This window comes from Elaeis guineensis, chromosome 6 (genome assembly GCF_000442705.2).
Source record: "Elaeis guineensis isolate ETL-2024a chromosome 6, EG11, whole genome shotgun sequence".
Lineage (NCBI taxonomy): Eukaryota > Viridiplantae > Streptophyta > Magnoliopsida > Arecales > Arecaceae > Elaeis > Elaeis guineensis.
In genome coordinates, this window is record NC_025998.2 from 129,922,388 (window position 1) to 129,944,220 (window position 21,833).

At 38.5% G+C, this 21,833-nt stretch overlaps 1 protein-coding gene across 4 annotated transcripts; it reads left to right on the plus strand.

Annotated features, from left to right (window-relative positions):
• The first annotated feature begins 326 nt into the window (after nt 1-326).
• On the plus strand, nt 327-21,222 carry LOC105046541 (bifunctional dihydrofolate reductase-thymidylate synthase). Of its 4 annotated transcripts, none has more exons than XM_010925154.3 (12): nt 341-499; nt 6,197-6,734; nt 6,809-7,208; nt 7,313-7,357; nt 8,003-8,068; nt 9,864-9,925; nt 10,024-10,098; nt 10,181-10,346; nt 17,661-17,784; nt 19,982-20,088; nt 20,221-20,403; nt 20,809-21,222. In XM_010925154.3, the coding sequence occupies exons 2-11, from the start codon at nt 6,313-6,315 to the stop codon at nt 20,329-20,331; spliced, it is 1,578 nt and encodes a 525-aa protein (XP_010923456.2). In that variant the 5' UTR covers nt 341-499; nt 6,197-6,312; the 3' UTR covers nt 20,332-20,403; nt 20,809-21,222. The 4 variants fall into 4 exon arrangements, with proteins under 4 accessions (XP_073115960.1, XP_010923456.2, XP_073115958.1 ...); XM_073259857.1 differs by having other exon boundaries at nt 20,815-21,222; XM_073259858.1 differs by having other exon boundaries at nt 9,864-9,913.
• Nucleotides 21,223-21,833: the final 611 nt, after the last annotated feature.

Here is a 21,833-nt window from a genome sequence, read left to right on the forward strand (position 1 = left end):
GATTTGCAGAGAGAAATGAGAGAAAAGTGGGTCAACGAAAATGAACCAAAAAAAAAAAAATTATGTTCGGTAGAAATTTACAAAAACAGAGAAATGAAAAATTAGCTTTCATGTGAAAATATTTTTTTATATTTTATGAAAAAAATTATATAATAAGATATGAAAAAAATGTAATTTCATCCGTTTGGAAATTAAGATTTTGTTTCCAAAAATACTTTCAAACTTTCAGAGCAAATCAAACGAGTCCATCGCGCCGCATCTCGTCCCCCGGGGATGGCGTAACCAACAAGCGTCCGTACCGTCACTTCGCTTTCTCCAAGTCTCGAACACGAGACGGTATAAAACCGTGGCCTCCACCTCATTCCCCCAAATCCTCCGTCTCGCAATCCCCGCTTCCATCGGAAGAGCGACGGGTCCCCGCCCTCCGTTGCCGCGCCCTTCGATCTCCACCGGCCCCCTCCTCACCATTCACTCCCCCGTCTCACGCTTGTCCTCCAAGGTACTTGAGCTCTTCCCTATTTCCTCCTTCGGTTTCTGACGCTTTCTACGGCTAGGTTGCTTTTATATTTCCCACGATTCGAATCGAGTCAATGCGCTGTCTTTCTTACTCTCTGAGGTCCAACATCGAAAGCTATCAACTCTAACATGAGACGTGGATGGGCTTTTTTTTTTCAATCTGTTGACCATTAATTTAATTACCCTAGATCCCTATGCGATTGTCTCGGCCTCTTTTAATCCTATACTCTGTCTTTGAAGGCGAAATATTGTTGGATTTTATTGTTTTATATGCTTTTATCTATTTCTTGGTTTGTTTTTTATTTTTAGTGCGGTAGGTTTTCTTGGAAATAGATTGTGAGGACCCGTGCAGGAGTGTATTTAGTCCCACATCGGTTATTTGCCGGGAAGATCTTAGGCACTTATAGAGGACTAAAAAGACCTAAATGATACCTTCTGACTAGCCTTTTTGGATGACGTCTTGGGTTGTTAGATAGATTGTGCTAGGTATTAGATTGTGTCCAGGGCTGCATCGGATCATTTGGTATTGGCAATCATCTGATGTGGGTTATTCAGGTACCAGACTTTGCGTTCTAGGGTTCATGTTTTTCTGCTTTCTATGGTTCACAAGATGCTCAGTATTTGCTTTACAGTTTTATGGAAAAATAAAGATATTGCTACATCATTATAGGAGGATGACCCGTTTCATGATTAATCAGAAATGGACCTCCTCAATTTTTATATGTAGTGTGAAAGCTCACCAACTAACTAGTTTTGATAGCTTATATGTATAGCAACTTGTGCACAATTCCACTACTCAAGCAAAAACCTTCAGGGTGCACATTCTCAATGGGGAGAGCACATATTTAGCCCTAGATTAATGGTTTCTAATAATTTGGAATTATGTGTTGCCTATGCCTCCCAATACTTTTTATGATTTGTAAGATGCATATGTGCATATGCCTTGGAAACCTTTGCATTCCTGTGTCCAAGAAGTAAATAACTTCTTATTACCCCCTCTTGACTGTTATAGTTCCTACTTTATGCAACTATAATTTCATGCTGCTAAAAGAAGCAAGAAAGTCAATCTATTGGTGATTGTTTTCAAGGCATATAAAATTAACTACTTCTTAAGGAAATTACAAAGAAATTGAAATAACATAGGCTTTGATGAGGTGTGGTATGCAGTTTTGGGTTGTTTTGCAATATTGCACCAATGTGTTGAACAATTTGATTTTATAATTATTGATTGGCTGTCAGTTTGTGTAATGCTTCTATTCCATCAATGATGAAGAACACGCTTCTATCTTCCAACCTATTTCTCTTGTATATAATGCTTCTATTCTCTATTTGGACTTGAGCATTCACCTAGGGTTGTAGAGACATTTGCCTTCATAGAAATTTGAAAATAGTTTGGATTTTGTGTTTACTTTCATATTTGAAATTCATTTCAGATCTCCTTCTGTTGTGGGTTTGAATCATGGTTTGCTGAACCGTCCCAAACCGAACCATTCAGGGTGTTCTGAGCCATATCGGCCGCCAACTAGGACGGTTTGGCCTTTCCAATCGAAACACTGGACGAAGGAGAGGGAAAGAGAGGGAGAGAGAGAGAGGAGAGGAGGAAAAAAGGGGACAACATTGTCGGAGGATCTGTGGTGGCCCATCGAGACTGTCAGAGGGCCATGAAGGCCTCCGTGGCTCCATGTTGCTTGAAAGGATGTTTAATCGAGAGAGATAGAGAGAGAAAGAGGGAGTGAGGGTATCGAAGGAAGGCGCAACTGGTGGAGAAGCAGTTGGAGGACGCCAGGTGGCCGCCGTGGCCACCGAACGGTGAAAGAGGCGCAGTTGGAGCCGCGGCAATAAAACAGAGCTGACTGCCCCCATTCATCGATTTTTCTTTTTAAACAATGATGAACAGTGAAGCCGGCACTGGTAATGATTTTTTAAAAAAATTCTGTGAACTAAGGACGATAAGTGAAGCCGGCAAATCGATTGCCGGCTTCACAGTGATCAGGGTTTTGTAAAAAAATCCTGTGAAACAGAGGGGTTCACGCTTGCGGAGCTGTGGGCCATGATTTTGCTGTCCGACAGCCACAGCAGTCAGTCGGAGGCTCTCCACCAGCCTCTCTGTCGGCTTCCCTTTCCTCATTTTTTTCCTCCCCTCTCTCTCTGTTGGCTGTGATTTGGTGGAAGAAGTGGAGGCCTTAGCGGCTCTCCGAATGCGTCTACAGCCCACCTGTGGCCACCACCGGCGTCTCCTCCGGCCATCCTCCCCTTCTCCCTCCCCCTCCTCTCTCTTTTCCGCCTCCCCGGTTTCTTTCTTCATTTTTGTGTCGATTTACACCGGTCTAGTCCAGTACAGATCCGTTTCGACTAGTACCATCGGCCGGCCGGCACGGGTCCCAGTACCGATTCTGCGGACCCTGGTTTAAATATTCTACTTAGAATCTACACCTCAACTAAAGCTTTGAAATCTAGTTTAGTATATGTCCTTGGTCACAAGCCCCTATATCTCTCAAAGTTTTTGTTTCTCAAGTATCTTATGGTGGCTAATGGTTGATTATATCGAGTCAACTGGAGATATTTATTGTTAGTTGGCTATAAGTGGACCTAGTCCTTGTAACTATAATAGCAAGCATAGGGCAAGTTGTAGCATGTAATGCTGCCATTTTAATTACAACGCATAGACACTTTTCTTGGAATCAAACATGCACCCGTTCCCTCTCTACTCTGTTCAACCCATTGAATCAAAACCAGCATTTTTTCCTCCGGTAATGGTTCTATGTCCTCATTCATTAGTCAAACCCCTGTGGCAAATGCCTTCCTCTTCCTTGTTACACCTTGGCAGTTCTCCTTCGGTTCTATACATTCCTTGCTCACAGTTCTTCCATTAGTATTTGCATCTGCACATGCATGAAATCAAATTGAAGAATTGTAGCCAGAGCTGTTGTAAATTCAGCTTAATGCAACTCCAGTGGCTTAATAACTTGAGTTTTGATCAGTTAGACATTTCCTATCTATAAATAGATTAGAACCATGTAGCTGATCATGGACTCTTGGCTGCAGGATTCCCTTTTTTTTTTTTTTTACTAAGACTAATTGTTATTTATTATGATTTATGAGAATAATATGAGTATAAAAAATAATTCAAGTGCTAATTGGTCTTTGTCACCCCCTTCATGATTTGGTAAAAATTCTCACTAACTTGGATCCTTTTTTCTTGCTAAAGAATCTAAGTTTCTAAAACCTTGGAATTTTAGTATTCTATTGACCGATGAATGTGGCATTAGATGGTTTTTGAGGAATGCTTGTCCTCAAGCCATATCTACCAATATTTGACTGCTATGGCATTTTCTGTAGTTTGGTTGCATCATAATATACATTTGACTCAATTTAGCTTCCAACATTCTTCTCTTAAATTTTTAAATAGCCTTGAATAAAATCTGTATTGCATAGACAGTAGATAAACAATTTTGTGAGTGTTTACTTTAAATTAGATTTTATATATGCATTTATTTTCTCCTTTTGGTTTTCTTTGGCCCCCTCTATTTGGGTACCATTATAAATTAGGAAGAAAGTTTTAAGCTTTTGATTTTGGGTTTCCTTTGCAATCATCCTTTATTTATCTTGTGCATGGATGCAAGGGGTTTGATGTGATACTCCTGCATCCACCAACCAGTACTCGAAATTTATTACCTCAATAAGTAAATAGCTCATCAATAGATTTATCTAAAGCAGTTTGAAAGGTTCCTGAATTCAGGTCAAGTTCATGCCAATGATAGAATTTGTCACTAGGGATACATAAGTATCCAAAAAAATGCAAAATCCACATGAATCAAACAATAAGACTTTATCACTTCTTAGCATGATGTTTATAAGAAAGAAAACTCTTTACCATAGATTGCCTTGGGATACTACTGTAAGGGCCTTGATTTTAGCTTGGATTTCACCTAAACTACAGAATGGAGAGATATCGCCTCTATAGGTTTCATATGTTAATGGTAGTTGGTTTTGAAGAACTCTATCTAAGGGCTCAGGTACTGAGGAAAGCCCATATAGCTGAAATCTGACCCTCTTCAGACCCCCACAGTGATGGATTACACGGTCCATTTAAGGCCCATGTCAACCCCATCCCTCTCCAGCCCAAATCTTGTGGGAGGAAAAAATGTCCTCCATAGGTCTTTTCTCCATCCTGCATTCCAACAGGCCCATAGATGGAATTTAGGCTGAAACTAGGAATGGGCCTTTAGAGGAAAATGGACTGGGCAGGCTAACAAGCCCGATTCCTATAGAAAATCCAGTCCAATTCCTATAGTAAAAAACAATGAAAGATAATCTGGTTTTGTTGATGTGCTGAAAGATTTCTTTTTTTTTTTAGCATTACAATATAATATTTATAAGTAAACTTCATTAACTATTTTGATATTTGTCCTTAACATTGTGTGCTACATGGGCCACTATTGCCAACAGTGGGAGATAGTGCTACCACTCCACTCATATCCTAGGTAGTGGTAATATGAGTGTTATTAATTAGCTCTAGTATTTGTCCTTGTTAATGTGCCACATAGCCCAGTATTCCTATGCATGGTAGCCTGCCCAGTTTGTTTTCTTTGAAAGGCCCATTCCTAGTTTCGACCTAAACTCCGGGTGAAGAAAAAGACCTATGGAGGTCTTTTTTTGCTTCCCACAAGATTCGGGCTAGAGATGGATTGGGTTGTTATGGGCCTTACTTAAATAGACCATGTAATCCATGGTCCTAAGGGAAATCCAGCCCAATCCTGCTAGATTTCCCAAACAAGCCCTAAGGTATTGCAGATTCATGCTGTGCCACAAATCCACCAAGACGTCATTTTACCAGTTGGTGCAAGTATCTTGCTGCCAATATAAATTGGAAACTAGATGTTTTAAATCATCAGGTCTTGAATATTAAAGTATCACCAAATTGTGCTACTTGACTCATTTCCAAGTACGCAAAAGCAATAAGCTTTTCAAAAATACTGATCAGTTAAATTTCCTGCTAGCAATTTCTTGGTGTTTGTCATTCTTCAGATAGATACCAATGGAAGGGGATTGCGGTTGTACCTGTTTTAGATTCTCTTGTATAATTTGGCGATATTGAACAGGCTTGTAATTCTATTAAATTATGGTGATCAATTTCAGAATATGATGTGGCTAAGTTTGAACTTTGCATTTTTTTCCATGCAAAACATTTTTGTTCTTTTCCTATTCATAACTTTATGATATCATCATGGATAGATGTTTTATCTTTTTGGCAGTGTCAGTAGATTTTAGAAATTTGTAACAAGTTGCATCTTTTTCTGGATCTCATCATACTTGGTCTTCTTTTCAGTATTCATTTTATTTTCTTTTACTAATTCCTGAAGTATCTGCTGTGAATCATGATTAGTTAATTGTGGTTAGTTCTCGGTCCAGATGATGACATTCAGGATGTTCTGCTCTGGGAACATAGCTTTGAAGGTTTTCTCGAGCACACATGTTAAGTACATACATGTTGCAGTTTTTGCCGTTCCATCACATTGCATATTGTGCTTACAGTATTTTTTTCTGTTCAAAGACTCAATTTCACTGTTTCCGTGTTTCTTATTTGTCTTGTTGACGTGTGTCTTAGTTGCATCAAGGCATTGATTCTTTAACCTCCATTAATCATGCCTAATTCTTTTAGTTTTCTTACTATGTTCAGTTGTACCAGTTTCAAGCAAAAGTTGCTTATCTCACATTGGACTTAAGAGGCGCTGCCCGGTAGTTGGAATTTTTAAAAAAGGGATAAAGTGCAGCTATTGCCATTCTGTTCCAGTTATGGCTGATGACATTCCTGCAAGCATTTCAAATGGTAATACACAACATGATCCGAAGAGGACTTTTCAGGTTGTTGTTGCTGCCACTCGAGATATGGGTATTGGGAAGGATGGGAAGTTGCCATGGAAGCTGCCATCCGACCTTAAATTTTTTAAGGAGGTTACTATGACTGTGTCAGATCCTGTAAAAAAGAATGCTGTGATAATGGGTAGGAAAACATGGGAAAGCATTCCTCTTCAGAATAGGCCTCTGCCTGGTCGTTTGAATGTTGTGCTGACTCGCTCTGGGAGTTTTGATATCGCAACAGCTGAGAATGTTGTTATCTGCGGAAGCATGAATTCTGCCTTAAAGCTGCTGGCAGCAACCCCTTATTGTTTGTCAATTGAGAAAGTGTTTGTTATAGGTGGTGGCCAGGTATTAAGGTGAGTTTTAATTAACCGACTTAGTATTTACTTCATCTTTGATGTTCAGAAAATATTTACAATATTAATTGCAGGGAATCTCTTAACGCACCTGAATGTGAAGCCATTCATCTCACAGACATAGAAACAGACTTTGAATGTGACACTTTCATCCCTCCAATTGATTTTGCGGTGTTTCAACCATGGCATTCGTCCTTCCCATTGGTAGAGAACAATATCAGGTATTCTTTTGTGACATATGTTCGTGTGCGGCGTTCAGCTACTGAGCTTCATGCTCTGCATGATGGGGGAAAAACTGATGGTAAATTGTATTTGAATAAGATTGAGGTTCAAAGGTTCTCATTTCTTCCTAAAATGATACATGAAAAACATGAGGAATATGTGTATCTTAGACTTGTGCAAGATATCATAGCAAATGGTGCCCAAAAGAATGACAGGACAGGGACTGGAACACTATCAAAATTTAGTTGTCAGGTATGCCTGTTCTCCTGATAAATGCTTGTCTACTTTTTGTGCCAATAAATTTGTTTCAATAAAAAAACCCAAGCATCTTAAAATTTTGTCTGCCTGCACTACAGATGCGGTTTAATTTGCGAAAATCTTTTCCGTTGCTTACAACCAAGGTACTACCCATTATCTTGTTCAAATCTTGATGTTCATGTCTGCAGTATGCTAGAGTTCATAATTACAAAGCTGAGATCTGGAATTAGTTCAGCAAGTACACAGATGGCAATTGCTAAGAATATCACTTTGGAATTCGAAAAAAAAAAATTAAGGATTTCAGTTGAGTGGAGAGACAACATGGGATATTAGAAACACATTAATAAAAAAAAATATTGTGAACATGCTCTGATGCTTCTTGGTTATTTACATTAGTTGGTGAATTATTTGTTAATGTGCCAGGAATGCAGGGCGTGCATCTTTCTTCTGTAATTTTGCAAAAACTCTGAAAAAAGTTTTGCTTTATCTTTTTATGGAAAATTAGGTGTTTCTATAAAAAAAAAAAATTTCTTTTGTCTGCTCACAGTGGACCCCACAACCCCCACCATATGCACTTGCATGCAAAGAAAAACTTGAATCAAGTTTAATTGTTGTCTAATCATGATTTTACTTTCTGGATACTGTAATTTACTTATGATCTTATGATTAGCAATTTTGCTCTACAAATTATGGAGAGGCTACCTACTGCCTTCTAAGGGTCAACATGACTGTACATTTTCTTGCATTTCCTAATACCACAGAATATCAGTATATGGTTGCTTTTGCAGAAAGTATTTTGGCGAGGTGTTGTTGAAGAACTCTTGTGGTTCATCAGTGGTTCAACAAATGCAAAGGTAGGTAACATATTAAGGGTAATTTGTATATCAGCTGCGACGTATCTCCACCACCACTACCACCACCATCATCGATTTTCCTGTCCTCTTTTATATGGAAATGCTTCTGTGATCTAGATTAGCTTGTGAATCTATTTATCGAATTCAATGCTCCTATGTTCTTTTATATTCAAATGTTTCTATAATCTAGATTAGCTCTGAATCATTTCTATTTATTGAATTGCTTGGGTTGTATTAGCTGAGACTTGTTTGAAGTGCTGTTTTCTATTTGCCAGTTTAGTTTCATATTCTTATATGTAATGTATAATTTATAGTGGATAAATCAGGTTATTTGCAATAACTCTACTAGAAAGGAAAAAATTAATGCATAGAAATCAGTCATGCATGGCTTGACTAGTTTTGGTGAAATCCTGATGGACGTTGAAGCTCTAGTAAAGGTAGTTTTGAGTTCTTGAAATGATGCAAAAATATTTGGCAACGTATATGATTCATGCAATCTTAAATCTTCTCAGGGATGATATTAGAAGAAAATGGCACCAAAATAGTCTTTTCTGGTTATGCTATCCTGGTGGCTTTCTGGTGTCAAGATGCTGATGAAACCTATTCTATGTTAACAAGGCCTTATATAATCTGCACAGCATTTATAACATGTTGCTGTAAATGTTGTGATGATGTTATGTGTTGGGATACATATTCAGGTACATTGTACTACTGGTATTAAATTGCTAGTTTAAATAAATTTTAGGTAAGTTATCATCAGCACTTCATGACTACATTGCACCTATCAGAGTTGTCGGAGCTCAAAAGCCTATGAAGGGGCAAGTTCAGTCATGTGTGAACCATGGTTCAACCAAAGCTTGCAGCTGGTTAGATGGCAATAAAATCTAGTGTATCACAATCTGGAACACCAATATTTGAAGTTGATCTGAAACCAGCAATTCAACTGTAAATGAAATTAGATTGGATTGAGATGTTGGGATCTGGAACAAAGGAATTTATTGGCTAACAAGTCGAATAACATAGTAATTAGGAAAGGATTTAAGTTCGGTTGGAGACAGTCAAGTCATGAAGTGATCATTTCTTGTTTTTAATGGTGGATTGTTGATTTAAGAATTTGAGATTGAAGTTTATAGGATTTGTTGAGGGTGTGTAATGCTTGCACACTATGCATGTCTGTGATAACTTTTGAAACATATACATATGCTGTGTTTGATATGTATGTTGATATTAATCTAATGTGATGCACTGTAGTGGGATCAGGTTGGGTCTTGTTACTTAAGGTGTCAACCTGAACATTAGCTGGATTGGTTTGGTCTAGATGTAGTTATCCTGAATCCAACCCAGTTCTTGTTTCTTTTCAAGATGGCCAAGATTGGCAGGTTGGGCAAGCTACTTTTGGAGGATTGCAGCTCTAGTTTCTTTTTTTTATAAGTTGAGTTGGATAATGAATAGGAAATCTTGCTATTAGACAGCTAACGTTAATATATATTCGACAATTCTGTGGAAGCATTTACTAGATTTTTTTTCAAGATCTATGTTCTTGATAAGGCCATCCACAGCTTAGGTTGCTGCTGATTAGACTAATTATTTGATGAATTATATGGTGCACACTAACATCATTTTGTATACCATTCTGAAACAGAAGTTTATTTTGCTTGTTTTGTCTTTGTTTTAATGCATTCTAGCGGACAAATCTCTCTGCACAGTGGCCATATACATCTTGAGTTCTGAAGCATTCATTTAGTTATTTTGTTTGGCTGCAATTATGTGACAAATATTATTTTCTTTTGAACAGGCTTTACAGGAAAAGGATATACATATTTGGGATGGCAATGCATCAAGAGAGTACCTTGATAGGCATCCCTTTTTCTTTTAATTTATCTTCTTTACTATAAATTTGATATTATGATTACCATTGAATCTTGTTATTTGGTGTCATTATTTTTTTTTTCCAGTGTTGGCTTATCATTTAGAGAAGAAGGTGACTTAGGGCCAATATATGGGTTTCAATGGAGACACTTTGGTGCTGAGTATGATATAATTTTGGAAACCTGTCCAATTATCTCTCCTCTGACTTTGTAAACTTCTAACCTAGAATCACATATTTTGCAGGTACACTGACATGCATGCTGATTACACTGGAAAAGGATTTGATCAGCTATTGGATGTCGTTGACAAAATAAAGAACAATCCAGATGATCGTCGCATCATTCTCTCCGCTTGGAATCCTTCTGATCTCAAGAAAATGGCCCTTCCTCCTTGCCACATGTTTGCACAAGTTAGTGCTTATGCAGAGATTTTAAATATATGAACCTGATATTTGCACCACCATAGGTTTTAGCTGTTGAATTTGTTATTCAGTAATCATATTCGGGTGTTTTATGCTTATGCATGTTTTAAGCATAGTTTACTATTAAATTAGTCCTTGAAACTTTTAAACCTTATCTTTCAACAAGTAAGGACAATTGCAACCCACTGGGAGCAACAATGTTAGAAGTGAGCTATTGACATTTCTATATTTCTCAGCCTTGACATTACTGCCACATCCTGTTCTTGTCTGTGAAGCAATGAAATATTAACATTATGATCTTAGAAGACAATTAGTAACTACTCTTTTTAGCACATAGAATGCTAGCAAATGCGTCAAAATTAACTCCACCCATTGTTTTGACTGCTATGCAACATTTGTTGACTAGAAATTTTTCTTCCTGGACCTTGGTTTTTATGGCTTTTTAATTTTTAATTCTTAATTCCTGGCCTGTGTGGAAGAAGGTGTATATATATTGTATATCATGGGCTGATTGATAAATGGAACTTGGGCAAGAATTTACAGTTAAATGACAGTCAAAACAGGGGACGGGGTTCCATTTACCCAAAAGCATCCATATTTTGTTTCAGTCCTCATCTGAGGATCCTTATCTGCTACCAATTGCAGTAAAATGCCCATTTAACACATTATGAACATTGAGGTTTTTTACCTTAGCATAAATCAATAGTCTCATCTATGATTACTGCTTGATAATTTGCTTGTTTAGGTTATTCACTGATTGGAAGACTCCCTCTCTCTCCCCCCCTTCTCTCTCTCTGTGCATGTGTTGTGCGTGCGCGTGTGAGTGTGAGTGTGCGGGCGGGTGGGCGCACACACGCACATGTGTGTGTGTGCATGTCTGGAGCAGGAGTGGAATGATTTCACAGACTTTAGAAGCTCTATGAAAAAGATATTTGAAAACAATTTCTTGGTGTAGATAACTTGTTACACATATAATTTTTGTTTATTTATTGAAAGAAGGGCAAAAGAGCTTGCACTATAGGGTTTCATTGATCAATATATATAAAGTACAGGATATTCATATATGGCAACATAGGCCAATAATAATACAGCAAATATGTGGCAACATAGGCCAGCAATAATACAGCAATAAAACAGCAAATAATACCATAAAAATCTCTACTATGTATGGAAAGAAATATGCATTCTTAACATCCCCTCGCAAGTTGAGCATCCTTGGCATGGAGGCGAAGATTGGTGCACAAAATTGAAAACCGAGAAGTGGACAAAGGTTTGGCGAAGATGTCAGCAAGTTGTTTGTTAGAAGAGATATAGATCATATCCAAATCATTCGATTGAACTTTCTCCCACAAGAAGTGATGATCAAGTTCAATGTGCTTTGCACGGACATGTAAAACAGGATTTGCAGCAAGATGTGTTGTATTAAGATTATCACAATAGATGCGAATAGAGTGTCATAAGGAGATGCCAAGATCACGAAGTAGACAATAGATCCAAATTGTCTCGGCCAGTGTGGAGGCCACAGATCGATACTCTGCTTCAGAACTAGAGGGAGAAATGGTAAGCTACTTCTTAGCTGACCATGAGATAAGATTAGATCCAAGAAATATGCAATATCCTGAAGTGGACCTCCATGTATTCGGACAACCAGCCCAATCAGCATCTGAAAAAGCAATGAGTGATAGATTCAGATAGTGGGAGATAGAAATGCCGTAGGACTGTGTTCCACGAATGTACCGAAGATGTTTAACAGCTTGCATATGTGTTTCGCGAGGTGCACGGAGATACTGAGAAACCGTATTAATAGCATATGAGATGTCAGATCGTGTAAAAGTAAGATATTATAAAGCACCAACTATTTGATGATAGGTAAAGGAATCTCAAGAAGACGCTCTTCATGAGCTGAGAGACGAGCACTCGCAGAGAGAGTAGCAACCAGCTTATGAGAAAACCATAATGTTTAAGCAGTTGATGCATGTACTTTGTTGAGTCAGAAGAAGACTAAATGGTGAGCTAGTGACTTCAATGTCCAAAAAATAATGTAGAGGTCCCAAATTTTTTATTGCAAACTCTCGTTGTAAGATGCCTATAAGAGCCTCTAAAAGAGAGGAGCTTCCAGTAACAATGATATCATCAAGATACAGGAGAAGAACGAGAGTACCAGAAAAGGAGCGACAAATAAACATGGAGGGATCTGCAGTACTTTCAATAAAACCAATCTCAGAAAGAAAGAAAGTAAAGCACTGGAACCAAGCCTGAGGTGCCTGCTTGAGTCCATAGATAGCTTTTCGTAGGTGGTAGACATGATGAGAAAAAGAAGGGTTCACAAAGCAAAGTATATATACTTCTTTAGAGAGAACACCATGAAGAAAAGCATTTTTCACATTAAGTTGCCGAAGCGGCCACCCAAAAGAGAAAGCAACAGAAATAACAGTGCATATAGTAATTAGCTTGACGATCGGTGAAAAATTTTTTGCAAAATCAATATCCTATTGCTATTTGTAGCCCAGAGACACAAGCCGAGCCTTGAGACGCTCAAGAGAACCATCTGTCTTTTGCTTAACCATGTATACCCATTTGCGGCTAGTGAGATTGATGGATGGTGGAGGAGGAACAAGATCTCATGTAGAGTTAGCCAGTAAGGCATCAAATTTCTCGATCATAGCTGCACGCCAACCTACTTCCTGAAAAGCCTCAGCAAAAGAGTTAGGCTCGGTGGGAAGAGAAGAATTCTTAGAAGCCAGAAAGAAGGTAGACTTAGTCATATTTTTTGTTATGGACCGGATGAGCATAGAGTGTGTACGAAAAGGTGGAGGAACAATCGGTGAAGTAGATAAAGAAGATGGTGAAACTGATAGGTCTGCAGCAGGTGGAATGAAAAGGAGAGGTTCTGAAGGTGTAGAAGCAGAGTTGGTTGAAGTGGTGGGTGCAGCAGTCCTAGAGGTTGTTCGTCTGGTATAGACCTGGAGCTCTTTCTAACCAGCAGCAGTGGTATGGTTCTCATCTCTAACCTGTATGGCATCATGATTCAAGTTGGTAGTAAATTGCGTTAATGACTTCGAGGTTGGTGAACCAAACAAAATGGACCGGTCGGTACAAGAAGTGCTAGGACCATCAATAATAGAAATATGGATGAAATTGAAACGAGAGAGTACATCAATAGTAGGACTCTCATCCAATAAAGGAGGATTAGAAAGAAAATTTTGAAATATGTGAAAATCTGAAATTTTAGAACCAATTGCGGAAGATGTAGAAAATTTGGAGACACAGGGATATGGAAAAACTGTTTCAACAAAGGTAACATGCCTAGAAATAAATTTTTTTCCAGCACTTGGATATAGGCAAAGAAATCCTTTATGGTCGTCTGAGAGTCCGAAGAATACATAAGGGAGTGATCAAAGAGAGAGCTTATATTTGGCAATACCCTATAGATCAAGATAACACAAGCATCCAAAAATTTTTACAAGTTACAAGTCAGAAGGGACACAACCATACAAAGCATTATATGGTGTTTTCTGTTCAAAACAACAAGTGAAGGAATATGATTTACAAAAAAAAGGGCAGTTTGTAGGGCCTTTGTCCAAAAGCGACGAGGCATGCAAGCTTAAAAAAGAAGATTTCAAATAACATTGGATAAATATCTATATTTCCTCTCGATGACAACATTTTGTTGTGGTGTGTGAAGACACGAGAATCTCTGAATAATCTCGGTCTGTGAACACAGACCAGAGAATTTTTCATTTACATACTCCTTACTGTTGTCAGATTGAAAAATTTTAATGTTGCGATGATAAATATTTTCAGCCATTGCTTGAAACTTTAAAAGTTTTTCAAAAATCTTATGTTTAAATTTTAGAAGGTAAATCCAAGAATAATGGGAGGAATCATCCACAAATATGACATAATATTTATATCCAGAAATAGAAGGAACAGGTGCCTGCCATACATCTAAATGCACAAGTTGAAAAGAAAAAGGTAGATTTTGATTCAAAATTATGAAAAGAAAGATTGACATGTTTTTCCATATTGCATGCATTGCAAACAGATAATTTGAGTATAGGATGACCATCAGAAACAACTTTATTTTCTTTAATAAATTTAGAAAGAACAGCAAGACTGGAATGACCTAACCGTCTATGTGAAATATCTCCACTAAATTGAGATGCAACAAAGACCGACTGTTGTTTATTCCCTACACTTGCAACTCTAGAAGAAATTTGATAGAGTGAAGTTCCCGAACTACGGTATCTAAGAAGCTCCTTCCCCATTTCCATATCCTTTGCAAAAAAAAAATAGAAGAGTCAAATTCAAAATGAGAATTATTCTCATAGCAAAATTAACGAACAGAAAGTAAATTTTTTTTAATAAAAGGAACAACAAGAACATTTTTGAGAGCAAAGGAGTTGGAAGGAGTACTCAACCGTGTTTCACCAATCTGAGTAATATTAAGTAAATTTTCATTATCAACTAAAATTTTTTCATACCCATTATAAGGTTTAGAGAGAGAGAATATCAGGATTAGCAGTCATATGATTAGATGCTCCAGTATCTGGATACCAAACTTCCTCACCAAGCTCCTAAAGGCTCATAGCAACAAAGGTCTGAGGAATATCCTCTGTGGTGAAAGCATGGTTGAAGCGTTGCCTGCACTGAAGAGCAGAATGATTAAATTTTTCACATATCTGATATGCCAGATCGTGGATCATGGGTGGTTGGTTAGGTTGATTAGGGTGAGAAAGGGCTGAAGATGTATGTATGCTCTATTGTATTCATCATCAGGACTTAAATTATGTCTGCCATGCTGTCCTCGGCCTTCGCAAAAACTACCCTTGCATCCACCCCGATGATCTCAATTGCGATTTGCATAAAGGGCTTCTCCTTCAGTGGTGGAAGGAGTAGGTGGTGTCGTCAATCCGGCATAGCGCTGAACTTCTGTTTCTTCTTGCATTAGAAGTGGTCGAAGTTGCTCAAAAATAGGTTTCATCCTGTGTGTGTTTAATGCATTTACAAATCCTCTATATTCCTCTGGTAGTCTTAGAAGAACAGTCATAACCAAACTGTGATCCGACTCGGCTTCACCAATCGTCGGGAGGGCATCCCCTATGGATTTAACTTTTTGCATATATTCACTCATACACATTGATTCTTTCTTGATGCTTCATAACTCAGATTTTAAAGAAAAGGCCGTAGAGACGGTTTTGTCATGAAAGTATACTTCCATGATTTTCTATACATCATGAGTTGTTTTGGATGAACTAGATATGACCATCTGTAGTATGCTAAGAGACAGAGTAGCATTAATCTAGGAAAGTATGGTGGTATCTATCTTCTCCCACACTAAATACTCTAAATTCACATTGTCTTCTTCAAGGTATGCAGAACCGGTATCGCCGGTCGTTTCGGCTGGCCGGCGGTATGGTTTGGTATGGTTTCATATCGTACCAAACCGATGACACGAACCGGAAGAAAAAAAGAGAGAAATAGAGAGAGAAAGAGGAAGAAAAAAAACAGAGGGAGGGGAAGGAGCCAGCGGGGCCGCCGGATGGCCTTCGACTGACCGCCGCCGCGGCGGGCGCAGTCCACGCACGCGGCGCCGCAGGCGTGAAACAGGGGCATCGCCCCTGTTTCGCAAATTTTTTAAAAAAACATGGTTTTAAGTGAAGTCGGCAAATAATTTGCCGGCTTCACGATTTTTGTTTTTGTTTAAAAAAAAAATCTTAAGTCGGCAACCCAGTTGCTGACTTCATAAGTTTAAAACAAAAAAAAGAAAAAATCGAAACAGACGTCGTCTTTTTCGAAAAAAAAGAAGGGGCGGAGCCGCGGAGGGGCTCCGCCCGCTCGACCGCCCTCGGGCCGTCGGTGTCGGCTCGCCGGCCACCGGAAGCCTCGCAACGGAGGCACCGTCCATCCGGTAGGTTCCTCGCCCCCCCTCCGAGCACTCTCTCTCTCTCTTTTTTGCTCTCTTGAAAGTCTTATCGGGCGATACGAGACTCGGAAGCCCTTCGACGGCCGCAGCCGGCCACCGCCGGCCTCCGGCGGCTCCCACCTCCCTCCCTCCCCTCCCCTCTCTCTCACTTTCCGTTCTTTTTTTTTGGTACCGTCGGTGTACCGATTTTACCAGCCGAATCGTGCTGGTTCCCTGTCGGTCCGGTACGAGATGGGATATACTGGCCGGTTCGGCACGGTATGGCAAATCTTGGACTCTTCTTATTGGTTGTTTCAGTAATCTAAAGAGGGATAATACTGGTCCCATCCACATGCGAAGTAACACCAAAACTCTCTAAGATATTTAGAAAAACTTGTTTCCACACCGAATATATAGAATCTGTGAGTCTAATGGTACGAGAGTTTTGATGTTAACAACCGGTAGTGTTGCGATAAAGGAAGACATGTTTTCTACTAAAAGAAAGCACCATCGGAAGGAAAAGAGATGTGATCAGATGTTACCAACAAAGATCACTTTCTAAGAGAAGTCAAGCAGCACCAGGGAAGGCCAGCTGCACCAAGAAAGATTAGGAAAAAAATAAGCAGCAGCAATAGAAAAAAATCAGCCGCTCATGGAGAGGCCAAGCGGCACCAGGGAAGGCCAAGTGGAACCAAAGAAGATCAGAAAAAACCAAGCAGCAGCAAAAGAAGCCGAGCAACACCAAGGAAGATCAGAAAAAACGAGCAGCAGCAGAAAAAAAAAAAAAACAGCGGCTCAAGGAGAGATCAAGCGACACCAGAGAAGGCCAAGCAGAATCAGGAAGATTAGAAAAATCAAGTGGCACCAAGAGAAGCCGAACAGCACCAAGGAAGACCAAAAAAAAATGAGCAGCAGCAAAAAAGACCCAGCAGCTCAAGGAGAGAACAAGCGGCACCAGGGAAGGCTGAACGGCAACAAAGAGGGGAGGTCACCTTGGAGGAAGGTGAGGTTTTAGTGGTGGGTGGCTATGGATCAATGTCTTTAGTTAGGGTTCCTACTCTGATACCATGAAAGAAGGGCAAAAGAACTTGCACTCTATGGTTTCATTGATCAATATATATAGAGTATAAGATGTTCATATACGGAAACATAGGCTAGCAATAATACAGCAAATATATGGCAACATAGGCCAACAATAATACAGCAAATATATGGCAACATAGGCCCACAATAATATTGCAATAAAACAGCAAATAATATCATAAAAACCTCCACTATATATGAAAAGAAATATGCAATCCTAACATTTATTTTTCTTTATTTAGATCTCAGTCATACTTTTCTGGTGCATGCTCCTCTTTCTGTTTCTATCTATAAGAGTTGTTGTTTCTCCCCAGTTTTATGTGGAGAATGGCGAGCTATCATGCCAAATGTACCAACGGTCTGCAGACATGGGTCTTGGTGTGCCATTTAACATTGCATCGTATTCACTTTTGACATGCATGATTGCTCAAGTTTGTGGTATGTTATCTTTGTTTCCACAGAATTTGTTGAATTGTTTCATACTTAAGAGACTGATAACTTCAAATATTCATAAGCTGCCTGGGTATGATTTTATTTTGATGCTAGCAAGTCAATACATCTGAATATGATTGCTAAAACTGGCTATTTATCATTATGCATGATCCACTTGTTAGAAAATACATAGTTATTTCAGTGCATTACACATTTTAAGAAGAGTTTATGGATGCCAATATTTAATGGTTTGATATTTTGGGAGGATCTTTGGGAGTTCCATGTGCTGAGGTGTACATTATCTGAAAATACTGCATTATTGATAGATGGAAATGAAAAAGAACTGAGGTCCTAGACAAAATTGATGGTCGAGATTTTAGTCATGATTATTTTTGTTTGCCTTGGATTTACTGTACAAAATAATAGGGATAATGCTTATCTCGTAGAATAACAGTTGGATAGATGAAATCAAGAGGTTGTCCTGGGTGTTATTGACTTGCCTTGGTGACTTGCAGGACGATGCTTTAAAATAAGGCCCAAAGTATTGTATGGTTCGGAATCTTAGGCAACAAAAAGAATGTGTAATAGTGCTCTTGATTGGAACCTTACAGAAAACAAAGATCTGGGAATATCTTATTAACATTTTGCTGAAATTTTCAGCAACAAGAAACACGGCCATGCCATGGAGGCAATAAACCAGCCCCAGGTTGACGAAGATCCAACACCCTCCACCTCCTAAAAAAAAGGTGTAAAAAAGGAAGTGGTGGAAGAAGAACAAACTTAGAATCTTATCCAGCTATTATGCATCTTGTTCAATTTAATGGACACAGCATAAGGGAAAACTAGGATCCATTTTCTTTGTTGGGTGTGGGGGGCGTAGTTAATAAACAGAAAGGGAATGCTAGAAGTGGTCGTTGACCCTATTTCCATTTTTATCTTTCACCTTTTTCCCCTCTCTTTTATTCTTCTTCTTCTTCTCTTTTTGTTTCTCCTCTTCTTTTCATTTTTCCTTGTTTTTGGTCTTTAGCTTAAGTCTTCTGAATGATTTGGTTATCCATTTCTCTTTGGATAAACCTTGGCTTTCAATTACTGGCTTGATATTATTTGTTGTGTACTGATACTTTTCCTAGTTTCTGTCTCTAACTTTTCTACATTAGCCTTGACAAGGTTTGGATTTTCTGCATGGCAATATGATTATTTGCGACTCCCAGGGGAAGAGAATATTGGCATGAAAAAACAAAGGAAATTCAAATTGCAGTGCATTGACAACTCAGAATTTGAGCATGGTTGACTACAAGTAATCAGGATACTGTCTTGCTTTCTAGAGATTACTTCTCTGACTCTTTCCAAATGTCTATTGAACCATATGGAATGTCAAGCTCTGTTCTTTTTTAGCTCTTTCACACAGCAGTTGTTAGCTCCAAGCTAATAATCAAGGTTGCAAGACCGGAGACACCAAATTATAACTTTGAAGCTTGTCACAGTGTCCAGGTGAAGGAAAGAAGTGCATGATCCATGGTCAAAGATTTGACTGAAAAGTGCATTTTCATTCAAACTTGATGCTCTAGGATTCCAGATGACCAGCCAAAACAAAGGCTTGGAGCTTGCAGGAAGCCTTAATGTGCCAGCAGTAATTTGATTCCTCATTTAGGATCTTCATCATATCTATCTAAATAAGCCAGTTTAAGCATAGATAGCAATGAGATATTATGGGCTTGTCTGTGGAAGGTCTGAAGGATGCTTAACGGTGTTTGCTTGCATGTTTAGTTATCTACCTGTTGGTATGAAGTCTGTTCCTTGCTTTAGTGCATATTCCACTTTATATTTAGCTGTTCAAGCTATCATCTACTACTATCAGTATTTTTTGAATTATTTCTATTTTGGGATTTGGTAGGCAGGTTGGGTTTTGGGGGACAATTTATAGAATTTGTTGGGCTGATGAAAATCTCCTTGGTTCCTGCTTTTCCCCCACCTGTGCAAATTAGGTTATGGGGTCCAACTAGGATGCATAATGCATATAGAACCATGGATATAATCTGTTGTAGTTATTTGAAGCCATTTTCCGTATAAAATCATCTGATGAGATTGCTATATATTCATGACCCTTTTCCTTTATGTTGTCTAGATACATTTGTTTGTCTCCTTAACTGGACCCCTGTGCTTTTTGCTATTATTTTGCTTCATCGCTTTTTTCTATATGCAGATCTCTTGCCTGGAGATTTTATCCATGTTATAGGAGATGCTCATGTTTATAGAACTCATGTGAGGCCTTTGGAAGAGCAGCTTCAAAAGCAGCCAAAACCATTCCCAGTGAGCAGTGCTATGTAAATTATTTTAATAGTAGAATTAAGTAGAATAAAGAAGAATTGGTTCTGAAGTTAATTGTAGCCTTCCAGATATTCGACTTTATATTACCACTCAATTTTCCATTATCAAACACAGATTTTGAAGATCAACCCTTTGAAGAAGGATATTGAGTCCTTTGTTGCATCTGACTTCAAGCTTGTTGGGTACGATCCTCACTACAAGATAGAAATGAAAATGGCAATATAATGCCTTCAGCTTTGGAGAAGAGAACTTGTCTTACTGTTCTCCATAATTTGGTCGGAAGCATAGTTTATAGAGGTAACTACTCTTTCACAGCCTTCTTTGTTTAGTAAGTTATCTTAATACTACCAGTTAATCAAAAGTTAGTTATGAACTTTATGTTACAAACTTGATCTAATAATCGTGGGTCCAATACAAGCTGGCAAGCTTAGGAGAGGGTTCTCTTAAACTTGCTTTGAGGGAGAAAATGGCTTGACAGCCAAAAAACATATCCACTTCTAGATTTCGCAAGCTTTGGCTCCTGACTGAAGGCTTGGGGCAGGGTGTACCTAAATAAAATTTTTCATTGCATCAAAATAAAGACTTATGATGGAAAGAAGTATCATTTCCTGGGAGAATGTTATGATTTCCATCGCTCATACAAGGTAGAAATAAATTTTTTAATAAAATATTTTCTGTATCATGCTTCCCCCCACGTGTCAGGTACAGCTGCATGCCTGTTTGTGGAGGGGCCCTTAAAATATTAATCAAGAGGTCTTTGCTCCATCGGCACATATATTTCTAGAAAGTGATCAGCTTATAAGTTTCTGAAAGATGATACCAAGAGATGACTGAAATTATTCTCTTTGTTTTGATTTCTGGCTCATCAGTCTAACTTTTGTCCATGATCCTGACATTTTATGATGGAACTCTGGCTTTCTTTTTTTAATTTGAGCCTGTCTGTGAGTTCTGATGTCCCAGGGAAGAAGAATGTCTATGTGCCTATCTGATCTTATGTACTACCTTCAGTCATGCACTTTGTGTTAAACAGGGGTAAATGTTTGTGATCGTATGTCTTATATTTTTCCTTACTCAAAATCTAATGAGCTTCCATATTATTGAGATTGAATTAATTGAGCTGCGCAAGTGTCACTTATGTCACCGAGGGCTCTCATCCTGGGTATTTTTTGGAATGGAAGATCAAATCTAAGGTCTTTACAAAGTACTTTTGATCCATTTTTGCAAGGCGATATCAAGCCACGATGCTTGCCTTATTGTGCTGTAGCTAATATAAACAGTGTCTCTGAGCGAGCTGATTGAACTAGTGGGAGCTTAATAGAAGTCAAGCAGGGCATTGATTTTTGGCTGTTCAGAGACAACCATCTACCCAATAAATAATTCAACCAGAGAGCTTAATGCTTTGAGGCAAATGCTCGCCATTCAGTTTTTCTTTTCATTTTATTTTATTTTATTTAAATACGAGCACAACTACCTGACAATTATCTATAGGTCATCATATTATGATTGTGAATTCGAGTTCCAAACATCCGGTTGCCTGTTCATGAGTTTTCTTTTATATTCATTTTCTATCTAGCCGGTAGATTGATAGTTTTTGTCTTTTCATGGTAATATAATTATCGTGTTGGTGTATCTAATTCTATATTGGCTATGCACCAGTATATGTTGGATGCTTGTATGGTCATTCCTTCAACCACTTTCCATTTGGTTTTTTTATGTGAGAATCTGGG